At 41.1% G+C, this 18,308-nt stretch overlaps 1 protein-coding gene across 2 annotated transcripts in view; it reads left to right on the forward strand.

The window, feature by feature from the left end:
* The window catches only part of GCK (glucokinase), a 292,542-nt gene extending 274,806 nt beyond the window's left edge, over window positions 1–17,736 (forward strand). For both annotated transcript variants that reach the window (XM_085636115.1, XM_085636116.1), the window contains exon 10: window positions 16,387–17,736. In XM_085636115.1, the coding sequence (XP_085492241.1) occupies window positions 16,387–16,531 (145 nt within the window). In that variant the 3' untranslated portion in view covers window positions 16,532–17,736. The remainder of the gene's footprint in view (window positions 1–16,386) is intronic.
* The last annotated feature ends 572 nt before the right edge of the window (window positions 17,737–18,308 follow it).

Below are 18,308 nucleotides of genomic sequence, written 5' to 3' on the forward strand. Positions count from 1 at the left end.
ACCTGTCGTTTAGCTATCAATAAAGCTATTGCAGAGAATCTTCTTATACTTCTTTTGAGTGGCTTGACATACCCCAAAAGGGCCATCAGCGGTCTGGGTTGTATAGTTTGCTCCACCATGATGGACAGCTGTCGAAAGATATCTTCCCAGTATGCGTAGACAGGTGAACAGTGTCATGCGAGGTGTGAAAAATCTGCTTTTGGAGTGCCACATCTCATACACGCGTTTGATACAGTTGGATTCATTTGAATAACAGTTTTGGGGTTACATACACTCTATGAATATATTTGAAGTGTAATAATTTGTGTCTGTAGTTATTGGAGCCGTAACGCGTCTGTATACAACAGTAACGCCATACATCATCTGTAATAGTAATATTAAAATCCTGCTTCCAGGCTAAGTGGGCTTTAGTACCCACAGGTGGACGAAGGGAGAGCGATAGGTGATAAAGACGTGACACTAGAGGAGTATTAACAGGCAAATTTATGACAAGTGTGAGTGGGGGAAAGTCATCCAGTTCAGTTGTGGTTTCTGGCAAAATTTTCAATAAAGAGCCACGGAGTCTATGAAGCAAAAAATTATCCATGTGTGTAGTGGCTCCGCGAGTAGCTAGGTCGGCAGGTGAACAAGGTCTAGAGTCATGGAACAAGTCGCCCACTTTGAGGAGTCTATGTTTAAGTAGTGTTTTTTTAGTGAGCATTTCCAAGGTAGGGGGGAGCCACGGGTTATCTGCCAACGGTAAGTGCGGCGAGTAAAGGGACTTGTATTGCAGATATCTCCACAACGTGGTCAATGCCCAGCAGTTCCTGGATACTGTTTGGATTTCTGTAGGGCATCTCGGAAGGCCTAGAGCCAGGACTGTCGATAAGGACTGGGGATAAATCTGCGATCTGTCAGCCTTGAGATATTGCAATCGGGCATCTGGGTGGTACCAGTAATACGTAAAGTGAACTTGGGCCAACAAGTAGTAGAGGTAGAAGTCGGGGACCCCGAAGCCCCCCTTTAAAATGGCATAGTTAATGTAGCCCAGTTTACTCGCAGTTGTTTACCCGTCCAAATTAGTGGTATCAGGAGTGATCGGAGTGTGCTAAAAAAATTCACAGAGAGCGGGATGGGGATATTTAAAAAAAGATATAGAAATCGTGGTAGCACAGCCTTTTTTATAACAGCAACCCTGCCAGCGATGGAAAGGGGAAGTTTCGTCCATGTATTGATTTGTGTCTCGAGGCGGTCGATAGCGGGCCCAAAGATTAAACAGAAGACCTCACAATGTAAATAGATGCCCAGGTGCTTAGGAGGATTAGTGCACCACCACAGGGGGAACTCAAGGTTTCCAGGCTTAGTGGCCGTGGTCAATGGAAATATTTCAGACTTGGTCCAGTTTATGACCAAGCCCGAGTGTACCCCAAAGCAGATCACCTTTCTAAGGAGAGGAGGAAGTTATCAATAGGGTTGCGCACAAACAGCATCACATCATCTGCGTAAAATGATATGATAAGTGGGCCTGTATGCAACTGCAATCCACAGTGCAAATGCCGTTCCTGAATGTGCCTGGCAAGCGGGACCATAGCTATAATAAATAGCAGGGGTGAAAGTGGACACCCCTGTCTGGTTCCTCCTGTTGGAGCAAACTGGGGCGTAATCAGACCATTTATTTGCTACACCGGATTAGAGTATAGTAGTCAAACAAGATTTAAAAAAACAATGGGCATTACAGCATACAGAAAGGACCACTTCAAAGAGTCAAAAGCCTTCTCGGCGTCCAGCATCACTGCTGCAGCCTGTAAGGTGGGTTCCATTTGATTTATCACCGAGAAGACTGCGCGTAGATTAAATGTGGTAGACCGTCCTGAGATAAAACCGGCCTGGTATGGGCATAAGGTGGTTTCGACTAGTAACGCCAGCCGAGTGGCAAGTATTTTTGCGAGTATTTTATAGTCGTGGTTAAGTAGTGATAATGGCCTGTAGAACTGACATTTGAGGGAAGATTTGTCTGGTTTAAGTAATAGTGTGACAATAGCTTCGCGCATTGTTGTTGAGAGTGATCTGCTCTGCAGCGCCTCATCATACACCTCCAGGAGGCGGGGAGCGAGTTTGTGTTGATAAACTTTTAAAAAGTCACTAGATAGTCCATCAGACCCCGGGGCACGGCTGCTGGCTAGGTCTTTTATTGCCTGTTTGATCTCATCTTCATCGATCGGGGAGGCCAGGAAATCAAGCTGTCCCTCTTCAAGCCAGAACATAGCAATCTCCTGTAAATATTCATTAAGGGCCTGCCCGGTGGGTGGGCATTTCATCTGATATAAATTGGTATAATACTCAAGAAAAGCTGTACTAATGTCAGCTCCCTTCGTTAGTGAGTCACCTGCGTCAGTGTCTAATTGGGTCACAAATGTTGATTGGTACTGCTGGCAAAGGAGATGAGAAAGTGTCCTGGCGGGTCTTTCTCCTTCCCCGTACGTCCGGGCCCTAGCGTACTTTCCCATGTACTTGACCTCCCGGGCTGCAGCATCAGTGAATTCAGTCATTAGGTTGGAACGGTCCCGAAGCATTGCTAATGACGGGGTGCCTTGCATGGCAATGTCAATATCCCTTAGTTTATGTTCTATTTTTTTCAGCTCTCCACGTATAGAGCTCAACACTCCAGCGTGCTTCGAGATGCAGACGTCCCGGATATAAGCCTTAAAGGCGTCCCAGAGCACAAGCTGGGAGTCTACAGTGCCAGCATTCAATTCAAAGAATACTGTAATTACGCCCCCTAATTCACTGCAGAATACTCATTCTAGAAGCACATTTGTGGGAAACCTCCATAAGGGGCGCTGCCTGGGGATCAAAGGGTAAATGACCTCCAATATCACCTGGGAATGATCAGAGAGGGTGCTGGGCAAATATTAAACTTTCTGTACTTTGAGGAGTAGCTTCGGTGTGAGGTACCAGTGGTCGATTCAGGACCAAGTACCATGTGGGGCAGAATAAAAGTAGTAGTTTCGAGATCCAGGATAGTTGATACACCAGGGGTCAGCCAGTAGTGCTGCCTGCAGTAGAGTAAGAAGGTCTTTTGTCGCTTGCGGTTTTATAACACGCCCAGGCCCAGTAGTATCAGTGGTAGGATCTAATGTGAGGTTGAAGTCCCCGCCCATTAATCCATTAATATAGTATCCGAGTTAAGTCGGTCAATGTGCATAGTTATTCTGGAGAAAAAATCAGATGTGTCAGTATTTGGAGCGTATATGTTAGCTAGCAACACTGGCATTCCCCCAAGGGAGCCCTGTGCAAATAGGAATCTGCCTTCTGGATCCGATACCACAAATATGGTCTGCAATATGATCTGGAATGGAAGAGAGTGGTGTACTAAAGTGCATACCCCTGTGAATATGTACTATAACATGAAAAGAACCAATTCCGGCCCCATGTCACTGCGAAACCGTGTGTAGTGAGCAGCGCGTAGTGTGTCTCCTGGAGGAAGGCGATCTGAATGGAGTACCTTGCTAATTAGGCCAGTACCTGTCTACTCTTTTTCGGGCTTGAGAGTCCTCTTACATTCCAAGATAAACATTTAAGGTGCAATCCAGAGGTGGTCATTTCCCTTGCAATCATTTAACCAACGGTGATCTGTTGGAGGGAACTGGTAGAATTAGACTGCTACTAGTCGTGCTATGTATTGTGTTGTGCTCCAGACAAACTAAACAGCTAAAAGCTAACAAACTGAAATGAAAACCCTATTTTAACTCCGCCCCCCACCCCCATCGGATACTCAGATATGCGGCACCGGTGAATCCCAAATAGGTAATGAAGAACATAGGGAAGGGGGGGAAAGAGGGGTGGGAGAGAGAAGGAAAGGAAAAAGAACCGAAATTCATCCTGAGGGAAGTAGTAATGCTCTATCGGAGCCATTTTGTTTTCGGATATGCACTGTGGTATATATGCCCACCCGTTCCGCCAACATGGCTTGAGTCTAGGATTGTGTTGCTGAAATAAAGAGGTGACATGCGGATCCCAGGTTTACAACATGTAGAACAGTTGACTATCCCAATACTCTTAAAATGATCGATGCACCATCAGTTCGTCAATGTTGGCCTTGCTCCAAAGACGTGCACCCCGCCGGAGTACAAAGATCGCCAAACATCAGGATCTAGCCATCTGACAGTTTCTAGTTGCTGCACCGGCTGCGGCTGATGTTCCCAAAATATGGTCACTGCATCTGGAGCGTAAAGAGCTGATATGGCAATAATCGTCTTATCCCATACAATCTTGCAAACATTATTAGTGCAGGTAAGGCTTTCACTGCGCCATCAGGTTGATAGCGTAAGCAAAGGTCCAGGGATATGTCACATCAACAGATATCTAAGGCCATCAATCGTCAGTGGCACCTTCAAACGTCGTTGTGGAGGCCAGGGATGCCTCACATCATAAGCGCCTCCAGCATGCCGTCGATAGCCGCCGTACAGCACATATGCGCCGGTGGGTGTATTTTAAGGCGCGATGGCTCCGGAGCTTTTGGGTCAGACTGCCACCTTGGTCGTCGGCTCGGCCACGCCCCCATTTTAATGAATTTATATTCAGTTCTTAATACATATTTGTTTAATTGATAATTCAGTATGTTAATTGTGTTATTAAATTATTTTTTTCGATTGTATATGTGGGCTGTGGGTTTTGAAGGGGTATAGGGTAGGAAGTAAATTTAAGAAAGTGATTAATAATGTTTAATTATTATTAATTAAAAATTTGATAATTGTGTAAACCATTTATGATTAATTGTATAAGTGTGTTGTGTTTTGTGGGGGTATATTGTGGGAAGTACATTAATTTTAGTTAATAAATAATGTTCGATTAATGAGGTTAGTTGTTAAATATGTATAGTAATAGTGTAAATAATTTTTTAGAAGAAGATACTTTTTTGGTGCAGATTGAGAGTTTTGTTATGCTATACAGTGGAAAGTAAGTAAATTAAATTTATGTAATATTCATTTTGTTGTTAAAAATACTTTTTAAATAAAAAATGTTTATTTGTACGAAAATTATTGTTTTTTAAAATATTTGTAGGTATGTGTCCTATGTATTTAACATTGTAATATGTTTTCTATTTTTAAAATTAAATACAGTTGTATGTTTTTCAATTTATTTATATTTTATATTTTTAATGTGTTTTTGAAGAAATGTAATTTTGTTTGAGATTTTTTTATTGTACTAATTGGAGTTGGAATAGTATATTTAACCCCTCCCCTCTCCAACATTTTCCCTATTGTTGTATTGAGTGGAGTAGAAATTGGAAATTGTACCCCTCCACTATCCAACACGTCCCCTACTGTTGTACTTATTGGAGTGGGAAAAATAATTGTATTCCTCCGCAATCCAACACTTTCCTTACTGTTGTACTTGCTGGAGTGGGAACAGTAGATTTTACCCCTTCGCTATCCAACACTTTCGCTACAGTGGTATTAACTAGAGTGGGAATAGTACATTTTTCTCCTCTGCAGTCCAACACTTTCTCTACGGTTGTACATATTGGAGTGGGAATAGTAAATGTTACCTCTCCGCTATCCAACAGTTTCCCTACTTCTGTATTGAATGGAGTGAGAATAATACATTTAACTCCTCTGCAATCCAACACTTTCCCTACTGTTGTAGTGGCTGTGATGAGAATAGTACATTTTAATCCTCCGCTATCCAACACTTTCCCTACTGTTGCATTTACTGGAGTGGAAATAGTAAATTTAACACCTCCGCAATCCAACATGTTCCTTACTGTTTTACTTGCTCAAGTGGGAATAGTAAATTTTGCCCTTCCGCTATCCAACACATTCTCTACTGCTGTACTGGTTGGAGTGGGAATAGTAAATTTGACCCCTCTGCAATCCAACACTTTTTTGACTGTTGTAGTGGCTGGAGTGGAATAGTAAATGTTATTCCTCCCCTATCCAACACTTTTCCTACAGTCCTATTAACTGGAGTGGGAATAGTACAGTTTTCCCCTGTGCTATCCAACACTTTCCCTACTGTTGTAATGACTTGAGGAGAATAGTAAATTTAACCCCTTTGCAATCAAACACTTTACCTACTGTTGTAGTCGTTGGAGTGGGAGCAGTACATTTTACTCCTCCACTATCCAGCACTTTCCCTACTGTTGTATTGACTGGAGTGGAAATAGTACATTTAACACCTCCACAATCCAACACCTTCCCTACTGTTTTACTTGCTGGAGTGGGAATAGTAAATTTTGCCCTTCCGCTATCCAACACTTTCTCTACTGTTGTACTGGCTGGAGTGAGAATAGTAAATTTGAACCCTCTGCAATCCGACTCTTTTTCACTGTTGTAGTGGCTGGAGTGGAATAGTAAATTTCATTCCTCCGCAATCCAGCACGTTACCTCTGTTGTACTTGCTGCAGTGGGAATAGTACATTTTACCTCTCCGCTATTCAACACCTTCCCTACAGTTGTATAGACTGGAGTGGGAATAGTACATTTTTCTCCTCTGCAGTCCAACACTTTCTCTACTGTTGCACATATTGGAGTGACAATAGTACATTTTACCCCTCCGCTATCCAACAATTTTCCTACTACTGTATTGAATGTAGTGAGAATAATAAATGTAACTCCTCTGCAATCCAGCACTTTCCCTACTGTTGTAGTGGTTGGATTGGGAATAGTAAAGCTTACTTCTCCGCTATCCAACACTTTCCCAGCTGTTGTATTGACTGGAGTGGAAATAGTAAATTTAACAACTCCGCAATCCAACACGTTCCCTACTGTTTTACTAGCTGGAGTGAGAATAGTAAATTTTGCCCTTTCGCTATCCAACATTTTCTCTACTGTTGTACTGGCTGGAGTGGGAATAGTAAATTTAACTCCTCTGCAATCCAACACTTCACCTACTGTTGTTGTGGCTGGAGTGCAATAGTAAATATTACCTTTCCGCTATATAACAATTTCCCTTCTGTTGCACTTATTGGAGTGGGAATAGTAAATTTTACTCCTCCACAATCCAAAACTTTCACTACTGTTGTACTTGCTGGAGTGGGAATAGTAACTTTTACCTCTCCTCTATCCAGTACTTTCCCTACTTGTTGTATTAACTTGAGTGGGAATAGTAATTTTAACCCCTCCACAATCCAACACTTTCCCTACGGCTTTACATGCTGGAGTGGAAATAGTACATTTTACCCCTCCTCTATTCAACACTTTCTCTATTGTTGTACTGGCTAGAGTGGGAATAGTAAATTTGACCCCTCTGCAATCCGACTCTTTTTCTACTGTTGTAGTGGCTGGAGTGGAATAGTAAATTTCATTCCTCCGCAATCCAGCACGTTACCTCTGTTGTACTTGCTGCAGTGGGAATAGTACATTTTACCTCTCCGCTATTCAACACCTTCCCTACAGTTGTATTGACTGGAGTGGGAATAGTACATTTTTCTCCTCTGCAGTCCAACACTTTCTCTACTGTTGCACATATTGGAGTGACAATAGTACATTTTACCCCTCCGCTATCCAACAATTTCCCTACTACTGTATTGAATGTAGTGAGAATAATAAATGTAACTCCTCTGCAGTCCAGCACTTTCCCTACTGTTGTAGTGGTTGGATTGGGAATAGTAAAGTTTACTTCTCCGCTATCCAACACTTTCCCTACTGTTGTATTGACTGGAGTGGAAATAGTAAATTTAACACCTCCGCAATCCAACACGTTCCCTACTGTTTTACTAGCTGGAGTGAGAATAGTAAATTTTGCCCTTTCGCTATCCAACATTTTCTCTACTGTTGTACTGGCTGGAGTGGGAATAGTAAATTTAACCCCTCTGCAATCCAACACTTTACCTACTGTTGTTGTGGCTGGAGTGGAATAGTAAATATTACCTTTCCGCTATATAACAATTTCCCTCCTGCTGCACTTATTGGAGTGGGAATAGTAAATTTTACTCCTCCACAATCCAAAACTTTCACTACTGTTGTACTTGCTGGAGTGGGAATAGTAACTTTTACCTCTCCTCTATCCAATACTTTCCCTACTTGTTGTATTAACTTGAGTGGGAATAGTAATTTTAACCCCTCCACAATCCAACACTTTCCCTACGGCTTTACATGCTGGAGTGGAAATAGTACATTTTACCCCTCCTCTATTCAACACTTTCTCTATTGTTGTACTGGCTAGAGTGGGAATAGTAAATTTGACCCCTCTGCAATCCGACTCTTTTCCTACTGTTGTAGTGGCTGGAGTGGAATAGTAAATTTCATTCCTCCGCAATCCAGCACGTTACCTCTGTTGTACTTGCTGCAGTGGGAATAGTACATTTTACCTCTCCGCTATTCAACACCTTCCCTACAGTTGTATTGACTGGAGTGGGAATAGTACATTTTTCTCCTCTGCAGTCCAACACTTTCTCTACTGTTGCATATATTGGAGTGACAATAGTACATTTTACCCCTCCGCTATCCAACAATTTCCCTACTACTGTATTGAATGTAGTGAGAATAATAAATGTAACTCCTCTGCAATCCAGCACTTTCCCTACTGTTGTAGTGGTTGGTTCGGGAATAGTAAAGTTTACTTCTCCGCTATCCCAACACTTTCCCTACTGTTGTATTGACTGGAGTGGAAATAGTAAATTTAACACCTCCGCAATCCAACACGTTCCCTACTGTTTTACTAGCTGGAGTGAGAATAGTAAATTTTGCCCTTTCGCTATCCAACATTTTCTCTACTGTTGTACTGGCTGGAGTGGGAATAGTAAATGTAACCCCTCTGCAATCCAACACTTTACCTACTGTTGTTGTGGCTGGAGTGGAATAGTAAATATTACCTTTCTGCTATATAACAATTTCCCTTCTGTTGCACTTATTGGAGTGGGACTAGTAAATTTTACTCCTCCGCAATCCAAAACTTTCACTACTGTTGTACTTGCTGGAGTGGGAATAGTAACTTTTACCTCTCCTCTATCCAGTACTTTCCCTACTTGTTGTATTAACTTGAGTGGGAATAGTAATTTTAACCCCGCCACAATCCAACACTTTCCCTACGGCTTTACATGCTGGAGTGGAAATAGTAGATTTTACCCCTCCTCTATTCAACACTTTCTCTATTGTTGTACTGGCTAGAGTGGGAATAGTAAATGTAACCCCTCTGCAACAGTTGTAGTGGCTGGAGTGTAAATAGTAAATGCTATCCTTCGGCTATGCAACAGTACTGCAACAGTTTTTTTCTGTTATAGTGGCTCAAGTGGTTATAGTAAATAAAACCTATCTGTAATTACATTTTTTACTACTATTGTATTTATTGGAGGAAAATTTGTAAATTTTAGAAAGTTTTTTAATTTTTGTGTTGCATGATATGGAAATTGTCAATTTTTTAAATACATGTATTATTATAGTTTGCATGGTTTTAAATAAACTGTTGTGGGAATAGTATATGTATTAACATTTATATTCGATTTTCTATTGTTAGATTTTATATTATTGTCTTTTTGTTTATTTAAAATTATAATATTTTTCGTTATTGATGTTTTTCATGTGTGAAATATTATTTACTAAATTTAGAGAATTTTAAGTTGTTTCGTTTTTTTAAGGTAATTAGAATGCTTTGTTTGTTAAAACAATTATTTCATTAGTATATGTAAAAATACATATATATATATATTTTATAATATTACATTATTTAACAATTGTTCAGTTATAATATAAATTAAAATTAATATCTTAAACATTGTTTTTAAGTAGATATATGTAAATATATATATTAATTATTATATATGTGTTTAACTTTTTTTAAATTGAGTTAATTGGTTATATTTGTTAAAATATATATTATATTTATTTTATTCTTTAATTAATGTTATTTATATTATTTAAAATGTATTCATTAATTTTATATATTTTTTAAAAATACAATATTTAATGTACGATATTAATTACATCAATATTTCTCTCTCGATATTTTTTGTACTTACCATTATAAGATGAAGATATTTTTATCATCGATATTTTGGTCACAGTATTTTTGTAGTGCGATATTTTGGGGCTCGGTAGTCTGTCAGTGAACCCTTGACATCACTGCATAGACACCAATGAAGTATAGGAAGGTATTTTACAGATAATCCTTATTACCTATTCAAGTGCTCCTGAACTTGCTGTTTCGTAATGGGACATATACACTGTTCAGACAATGCACCTAAATACTTACCTACAGCAATCCATACTCTTCAAGTACAGAGACACAAACACAGCTTGATCCCCTCAGTCCATACATGCTATGTTGTACTGGAACAAACAGACAGCCAAGCAAGTTAATGGTAACATCACTCCCTGCTGCCCAAGTAAGTATGAAGAGGGTATTAGATAGTGATGATGTTCAATCCTTCTGTCTTCTCCCCTGTCTTGTCAGAGAACATGATATGTGATTTAACTCTGGGGTCTAAAACTTCATACCTTCATTCTAGAGGGGCAATTCTAATGACTTGGCAGTCCTATTGTTCATCACTGATGAATTCCACAATATCCATTGAATGCATGATTGCCAGCCATGCATGTATTAACACTTGACACCAGAGGTAGACCACGAAGGTGTATTGGGAAAGGAACAGGTTTGCTTGGTTGACAATGCTTACGACAGAAACTATAGTAAACCATATATGACTTAGAGCCATAAAACTAGACTAAAGCAGTGCAACATGAGTTCATTGTGCTTAAAGCTTACTTCTGCCAGGCAGCTTCCACATGTAAATATCCTGAGTACCTCACAGGGGTTACATAGGGAACTTTCCTCCAAAAACATGCAGACCAGATATTCTTCTGTTTAAAAAGATAGCAACCATAAACAATACTCACATTAAATTAAACCTGTACTTTTAAAAATAACACCTGCAGTCAGTAAAGATTGGTAGAGTGCGCCTGCAGTGGGATTGTACTACTGAATAACGAGCCGAAGAATACGTGCATACAAGAATACTGTAGACAGAATATTGAGGGAAAAAATATCGAAAGGTAAGTACATATAGGGAACTATAGATTTACTGTTCCTAACTGTAGGACATCCGCCTTTTCTGCGTGGCCACTCATTCATTTCACCTTTTGCTTAACCCAATAATGTTGTTGGTGTTAAACCTCAGTGAACTTTAAACCTGCTAATCAGTGGTAATGTGCCTGTGATCCCCTTTTAAGCATAGTCGAACTGGCATATTCCTAATTTGCATATTTAACTTATCTATAAGTCCCTCGTATATGGATCAAAATGTACCTAGGGTCTTTAAGTTAAATGTCACTAGTGAACTGTAGTATACAAAAAAGTGATGGATATAATGCTTAAATTACTCTCAGCCACTGTTAATTAGTAAGCGTTGCATCCCAGTCCATCATTATTCTGCACACCTTGCCACCTCGGTTCGGACCCAGCCATGTACAAATCATTCTTGACCCTGCTCCAGTCGTAACAGTTCAGGTGAACTGCTAGGCCAGGTCCTCCATTAACCAGAGCACAAACAAGCTAAGAATGGCTTTGCCCTTTTTAGGGCTCATCAGTCAGGAGCTAGATAGCTCAATTTGGCACAGCACGCAGAGGACGCACGCCTGGGCATACTCGTCCCACCTAGGGCATAGTACTAAAGTATACAAAAATGATGGATGAAATGCTTGAACTAATCTCAGACACTTTAAATTACTCTGGCTGAATCCCTATACTGCTTCATCTCCACCACTGCAGGCCAAGGATGGGTGGAGGAATTTAGCTCACATGTGGCTGGCTGGTGCTAGCCTGCTCACACCTGATGCATGTGATTACTGTGAGCTCTTTTAAGCCCCAGCTCCCTGTTGGTCATTGTAGCTGTATACATGTGAGACCGACCTTTGTTTCCAGTGTTTCCTGAGCTTTTGATATCTTTGTTTCCAGTGTTTCCTGAGCTTTTGATATCCTTCTTTTCAGAATTCCTGTGCTATAGCTAGTCCGTGTGCCTGAATTAGCACTGCCTGCAGTGCTACCTTGTTTCCTGAGCTATAGTTATTCTTTGTTCCTGTGCTTCAGCTATTTCTTGTTCCTGATTTGCACTGCTTGCAGTGCTCTCTTGACTCTTTTTCCTGAGCTGTGGCTATTTCCTGTTTCCTTGAGCTAGCACTGCCTGCAGTGCTTCCTTGGCTCCTGAGCTTTTGCTCAATTCTTGTTCCTGCCCCAGCACTGCCTTTAACGCTACCTTGTTTTCTTGATTCCTGAACCTGCACTATTCTAGTATACCCTTGTAGCCTCCCCTTCTGTATATCTTTTTCCAGTCCCTGCCTTTCTTCCCATTTCCTTGGTTCCGGTTCCTAGTTTGCTGTCTTTCTATGCCTGCTGTCTTGCTTCTAATTACCTTGTATGTTTGTTACTTGCTTTCTGCCAAGTGTGTCCTGTGATTTCCTTCCTTTCCTATTAAGCACTCCTCCTTGCTAGCTCCTTGTCTATCATGCATGTGTTTAGTTCTACCCCTTGCTGGTACTGCCTTTGTGTTCCTGTTTGATTGCCAGGATCCGTGGGGACAGCTGACTACCTAGGTGGTGTTTCGTGTTCACTGTGTGTATTGTCTTTGAGTTACATTTCTAACATCACCATAGGTATCAGCTCCACAGACCCTGCCTTTGCAACCATATCCTATATGTGGGTATTTGCAGTCCGTATCTGAAACAGCAATTGTGGGTGAGGAACTTATTGAGCTTCAGTCTTACCGTGTGGAGCTCCCAAGTGCTTTACCCCACATTCCCTTTATTGTTAATGTTGATTTATATATATGTCTTACACGTCGGTCCTGGGTGTAGCTAGTCTGAATGCTAAATTGCCTTGTGAGTGCCCTTCCTCTCTGAGTCTTAGCCATCTTTTTCACTGTACAGGCTTCCTCTTTGGATCCCTTTTTCTCCTCTGACTCCCTGTGTGATCCTGGGCAGCGCTGTACTACTCTTTCTGTGCACTATACGTTTTCTACCCAGTCCATGCTCAAGTCCATGACTGTGTTCCCGACATAGTCCCGGACAGTCCCTGACAGACATGTAGAAATGTAATGCTAACATGCCCTTACAGTGAGTAGCAGCCAATGGCTATTTTCCTTGTGGCTGTCCTAGCTGCCCCATGTATAAAATCAGATACTAAAAATACTTAATACAAGATATTAATATACTAATATATATCTCAGGGTTGGGACTAGCTAGAAAAATATTTAAGCAGCTATTTTAATAGTAATTAAAAATCCAAATCAAGGGTGATGTAAGAATGCTTCATAAATATTAAGGAAAAGTAACTTTTAGAAAGTTACCTTTTGTGGAGGGCAATGCTCAACGGCGGACTCCAATGGCCGCACTTCTTCGCTGCGTTCCCGTTATAGAAAGTCGATATTGTAGTCACAATTGGTGTGCACAAACTGCTCCTGCCGTTGGGAGATGCAAACTGCCAGGCAGATAAACAGGAATCTGGAAAAAGATGGAGCGGTGCACTACCCTGGTCCTCTGTTTAAGTAACAACAAGTAGTCAATTTTCTTTTAGTAAAAAAATTGTTTGTTCTTTATTCCAAATATTCCAACCAAATTGTGCAAAGAGTCTCAGCCAACGCATTTCGTTCAGCAGAATGAACTTCGTCAGGGCGTAAATAATATTGAAGAGCGATTCCAATGGGTTCCGTCGTGGTGTGGTCTCCTGTAAGGAATTGACCGGGTATCGCTGAAGTAGCAGTCACGAATAAAATAACGGATCCAAGCCTCCTTGATAAGGGCCCAATATAGAGATCTGGAGCCGTGGTGTAGCCGTGCTCCTTCCTCGCAGCGCCTCTGGATGATAGTGGAATCTTTACCTTTTCCTTGCCTCAAGTTGCTGGGGTTTGTTTGCATATGCTCTCCAACTTCTCACAGCCAGAGATTAGCATTTGCCTAGGTGTGAATGAGGTGTGGAATTCCTCTAAGGAGCTACTAAATAGGTCATAGTGATTGACAAGTTGCCATGCATGGGTAGAGATGACCCCTTCAAGCTCAGTAGATGGGTGGAGCCTATGAGCGTCTTTATTTGACTTTACATTGGCCAATTCTGCTGGAGTGTAAAATCCTGCTCAACAGATTTGCTGGGCTTACATATAACACTGGGGGCACACTTGAAAGGAAGAAAACAGGATGGCAAGACAATTCTAGTGTATCCGTTATCTGGTTGCTGATGAACCTTGCTTTGTTCTACAAGACTTTTGTCTTCTGGTTTATTGTGGGTACAATGGGTGGCCCAAACTAGATTTTAATGTTAGATATGGAAGAACACTAGGATTGACATAGTAAATTCTCCCCACACACACCCAGCTCTCAGAGCCCAAGTTTAGTGTGGCCAAAGACTTTTGCCATCGAGAAAATACCCAAATGGGAGGCAGTGGGAACTCTTACCCCATTGGTTAGGGCATACCCAGGAGTTATTCCCACCCAATAGCTTGTGCTAGTCATCAATGGGGCATCTACAGGCATCAATTTAAGAACACCACTGGACCTTAGGAAGAACAGAAGGGGACTGGATGTGCTGTCTGTGACCGGCTCCCTCTTGTACCCAGGATAAAGAAGTGTACCCCAAAGGTCATAAGACTGATCCATTGTTCAAGATACAGGGCTACAACAAGCTACAAGAGGACTTTCCTGCAACTGCCCAGCTACCCAGTGGCAGCTGGACCTAGACTGGACCCTGCTGTTGGCCTCTGCCTGACACACCGTGAGTCTCTAAGTACCTCTCCTGAGGTCCGAGGGGTTTTAGAAGGGTACTCCGGTGGAGGATTGGGTCTTAAAGGACTAAGTCAGAAGGTAAAATCTTTGATCAGGACAAACCTGTTTGGCATATGAGTCCTGCGCTCCATTTTGGGCAACCTCAAATTGCACCTAGGTCTCAGTCTATCGCAATCATTGACTATAGTTGGCACTTTATGCTCCATTTCTACTTAGGTCAACTATGTGTTTATTCAGTCAATATTGACCATAAAAGCTCATTTAAGGATGACAAAATAAACCAGAAGAGAAATTCATACATGTAAACATACATTAGGATAGAAAGTGCAAGATGACAAACTTAAAATATGGATTAAACGATGGTGACAATATACAGACTGAAGCATCCTCTTGACATGTGCCTGACAACAAATACCTCAAAAGGGTCGGCTATGTTAACCGTTAAAATTGGGGCCACTGCGAACAGCAGTGGACTGTCAATCCGCTTAGACTATAAATGAGATAATACCAATACAGGTAGTCTGAAAACTCAAATATAAAAAGATTTACAAAAGACAATACCAAAACATGAATCGGTTGTAAGAAAATAAATAGTATGTGTTAAAAAAATTAGCTCTAGAAAACTGACGTTCTATGCTATTTTAAAAAGCAAATAGATAAAAAGATACATAGCAACTCATATCATTTTGTAAGGTTTAAAACCAATATGTTAACTGAATAAAGATCTTAAAACACTTGCATCATTCCACAGCATACTTTTCTAATCTTTAGCGCCCAGCAGATGTAGATAATCACAGTATGATCTATAGATTGTGATTTTAAGCGCTGTATAAATAGCAAACCTTCTTTGTGCGAGAGGAAACCCTTTAGGCACAATTTGTGGCACATTGTATTCCTACTTAAACTTTAAAAACTCATACCTGCGGTTCTCCTTATTGATTGTTTTGCATTTTTAGTGTATTTTTGTTTGGCTTTAATACTGTTTTGGTTCTTCATGATCACTTTACACTTTGCCCTAAATTAAGTCCGTCGGCTTTGTGTCATAACTTTCAGGGGATTGAGCTCAAATTCATTTCGTAACTTTAAGGGTTCACCCTGACAAGGATGTGGGTTAGTAATCCACCCCAAATATTAATCCACTAACTCCCCTTCTGCGTACCTTGATGATATATATTACCAAGGTACATACATGTGAAGTTATGTATCGAAAATCTGCATTTACTTACCTTTAGATATTTTGGATTCAATATTTTGTCCTCAATATTTGCATGCCTCGATATTCTGAATTTGATATCCATAGTTCACACGTATACACTTGTTTGTCTTCTGCTTGTCCATGTTTTGTGCGCTCTAAAGCTGGAGATGTTCAGTGTCTTGTTTTCCTGGGTAGCTGTTTCTGCTGGCTCCGTGTTATGTCTGAATGTCATGGGTGTTACAAGGAGCCATCCTTGAAGTTACCCAGGACCTGAATAAAGGCTGAGCAGGGGAGATATTCACTGTTCAGTAAAGGTGCCTAAGCCCCCCTCCCCCCAGTTTCTGTAACTTCCTGCTAATAAAAATGAAGCTCTTTTCTACTTCACGATACTTTTGAGAAAACAGGATCAAGAGTGCTTTATCTGTCACCACTCCTATAGATGTGATGAAAAGAGGATCTCTTGAGCTAATATTTGCATCTTTTGTGGTTCATCTCTTACAGCTTCAAGGAAAAATTCCACTCCCACGTTAGGATGCTGACACCACATTGCCAGATCACCTTCATCCAATCAGAAGAGGGCAGTGGCCGGGGCGCAGCCCTCATCTCTGCAGTGGCACACAAAATGGCCTGCTTGATTGGCCACTGAACACTGGTGGCAAAATGGACCCAACCTCCCCGCAAAGCAGGTCTCAATGGAGGATTCAAGGGAGGAAGTCCCCTCCTTTAGGGATGCTGCTGCCTTGGATGAACACAGTATCAAGGGAGCAGACTGAACAAGATGGCAGGAGAGAGTTAAACATTGTCCTTTTTGTGTTTGTCTGGAGGTCTAAGCATCTCACAACATGTCCTCATACACACACAAATATGTCTGTTTTAAGGTGTCAAACAGGTAAAGGGGTATAAACCTTATGAATCAGTTTCTTGTGTGCAGACCTTAGCCTTCCATAATAATGATGATGTGTTGTGCATTATATAGTGTTTGCTACAAAGGTCTTGCAGCTCCATCAAACTCTATGTACCTGTTACCCTTCTCAACTATACTTGTTTTATTTGCCTAGAAAGAAAGTCTAGACAAAAAACATTTTTTGAACGTTCAGAAGCTTGTCCATAGCAGACTCCTTGAACTAAGATCTATTTAAAGAATGAGAAGAAACCTGAGTTACAGCAGACAGAGTGAGATAATAGCTCTGATACAGGAGACTAATGGTCTTAATTATTGACGGATTACCATGAGATTGTGCACATTACTAACCATCCGTACAGATGTAAGCAGAGGTTGATTTACCTTTAAGGAAATTGAGTGATTACCCTGACAGGCCGGTTCTTCGGAAAGGTTAGTAGGGCTGTGGGTCTGTGCAAAGTCACTTGTGTGAGAAGTATATAAGATAGTGATGGTTAGAAGTGATTGAATCATTCTGTCTTAAGACAGCTTCAGGTGTTTTACCAACCTTATGTAATCAGAATTGAATTTATTTATGCCAACCTTTGCACCAAAGTAGAACTTTGTTCAGAAAGTGTGTCTTTATTGATTTGATGTGAATCTGCTCCGTTTTTTCAAATAGCACGCTTTAAAGGGTTGACACTTTTGTATATCTTGGTTGTTGTAGTTCACTGAGGTTTGTGGACAGGCCGTTGGACCATCTGCAGACTACAAGTTAAAAACTGAAGACCTTCTATTGGTCGAAGGAGCTTTCAACTTCTGTCTACCACTTCAGGTCAGCAAACTGTCGCGTCCACAACCTCACAAACCTGAGGCTATGGACGCAACAATGGTGATTGATGGGCTGCCGAAGAGAAGTTATTATGTACCCCCTCCCCCATTACAGCACATTGGCAAGGTCCCCACATTCCAAAAATAAAAGATAAAGGACACATAAGGTGGCGTAGTAAGAACACACTGACACCCAGGCCAAAGTCCAAGGTGCTTCAGAGGACCCCATAAAAGTTTTTTTAAAGTTTTAAATAGGCCAAGTGGTAAAGTCTGCGGACTAGCTTTTAAGCATGCGGACTAGGTACACCTAAAATGGCAGTGCCAGCTCGTGGCCTTGAGAACTAGACTGCAGACTTCATACATCAATATCCGAAACCTCTACAATGAGACCGCAGACACCATCTCAGATGTATCAAATTTTCACCCGAGTATCGAGGCCGCAAACTTTTAGGTGTACCAAGTCCTCAGCCTTGAAAGGTAGTCCTTGAGACCGCTGACGCACATGGAGAGCATTAAATAACAAAACGTTGGGTTTATGAAAATCGTCCCCCTTGTTAAAGGGGGTTGTTCATGTCCAAATTTACTTTTTTTAAACTGCGCCAAGTCTGTGCCCCCCTCACAAGACCGCAGCGAGGACTTTAAGTTTTGTGTGGTCTTCAGACTATTTTACATTTTGAAGACCATTCTGATTGACAGCCAACTTAGGTAAATT

Source organism: Triturus cristatus, chromosome 11, assembly GCF_964204655.1.
Source record: "Triturus cristatus chromosome 11, aTriCri1.1, whole genome shotgun sequence".
In the NCBI taxonomy this organism is placed as follows: Eukaryota; Metazoa; Chordata; class Amphibia; order Caudata; family Salamandridae; genus Triturus; species Triturus cristatus.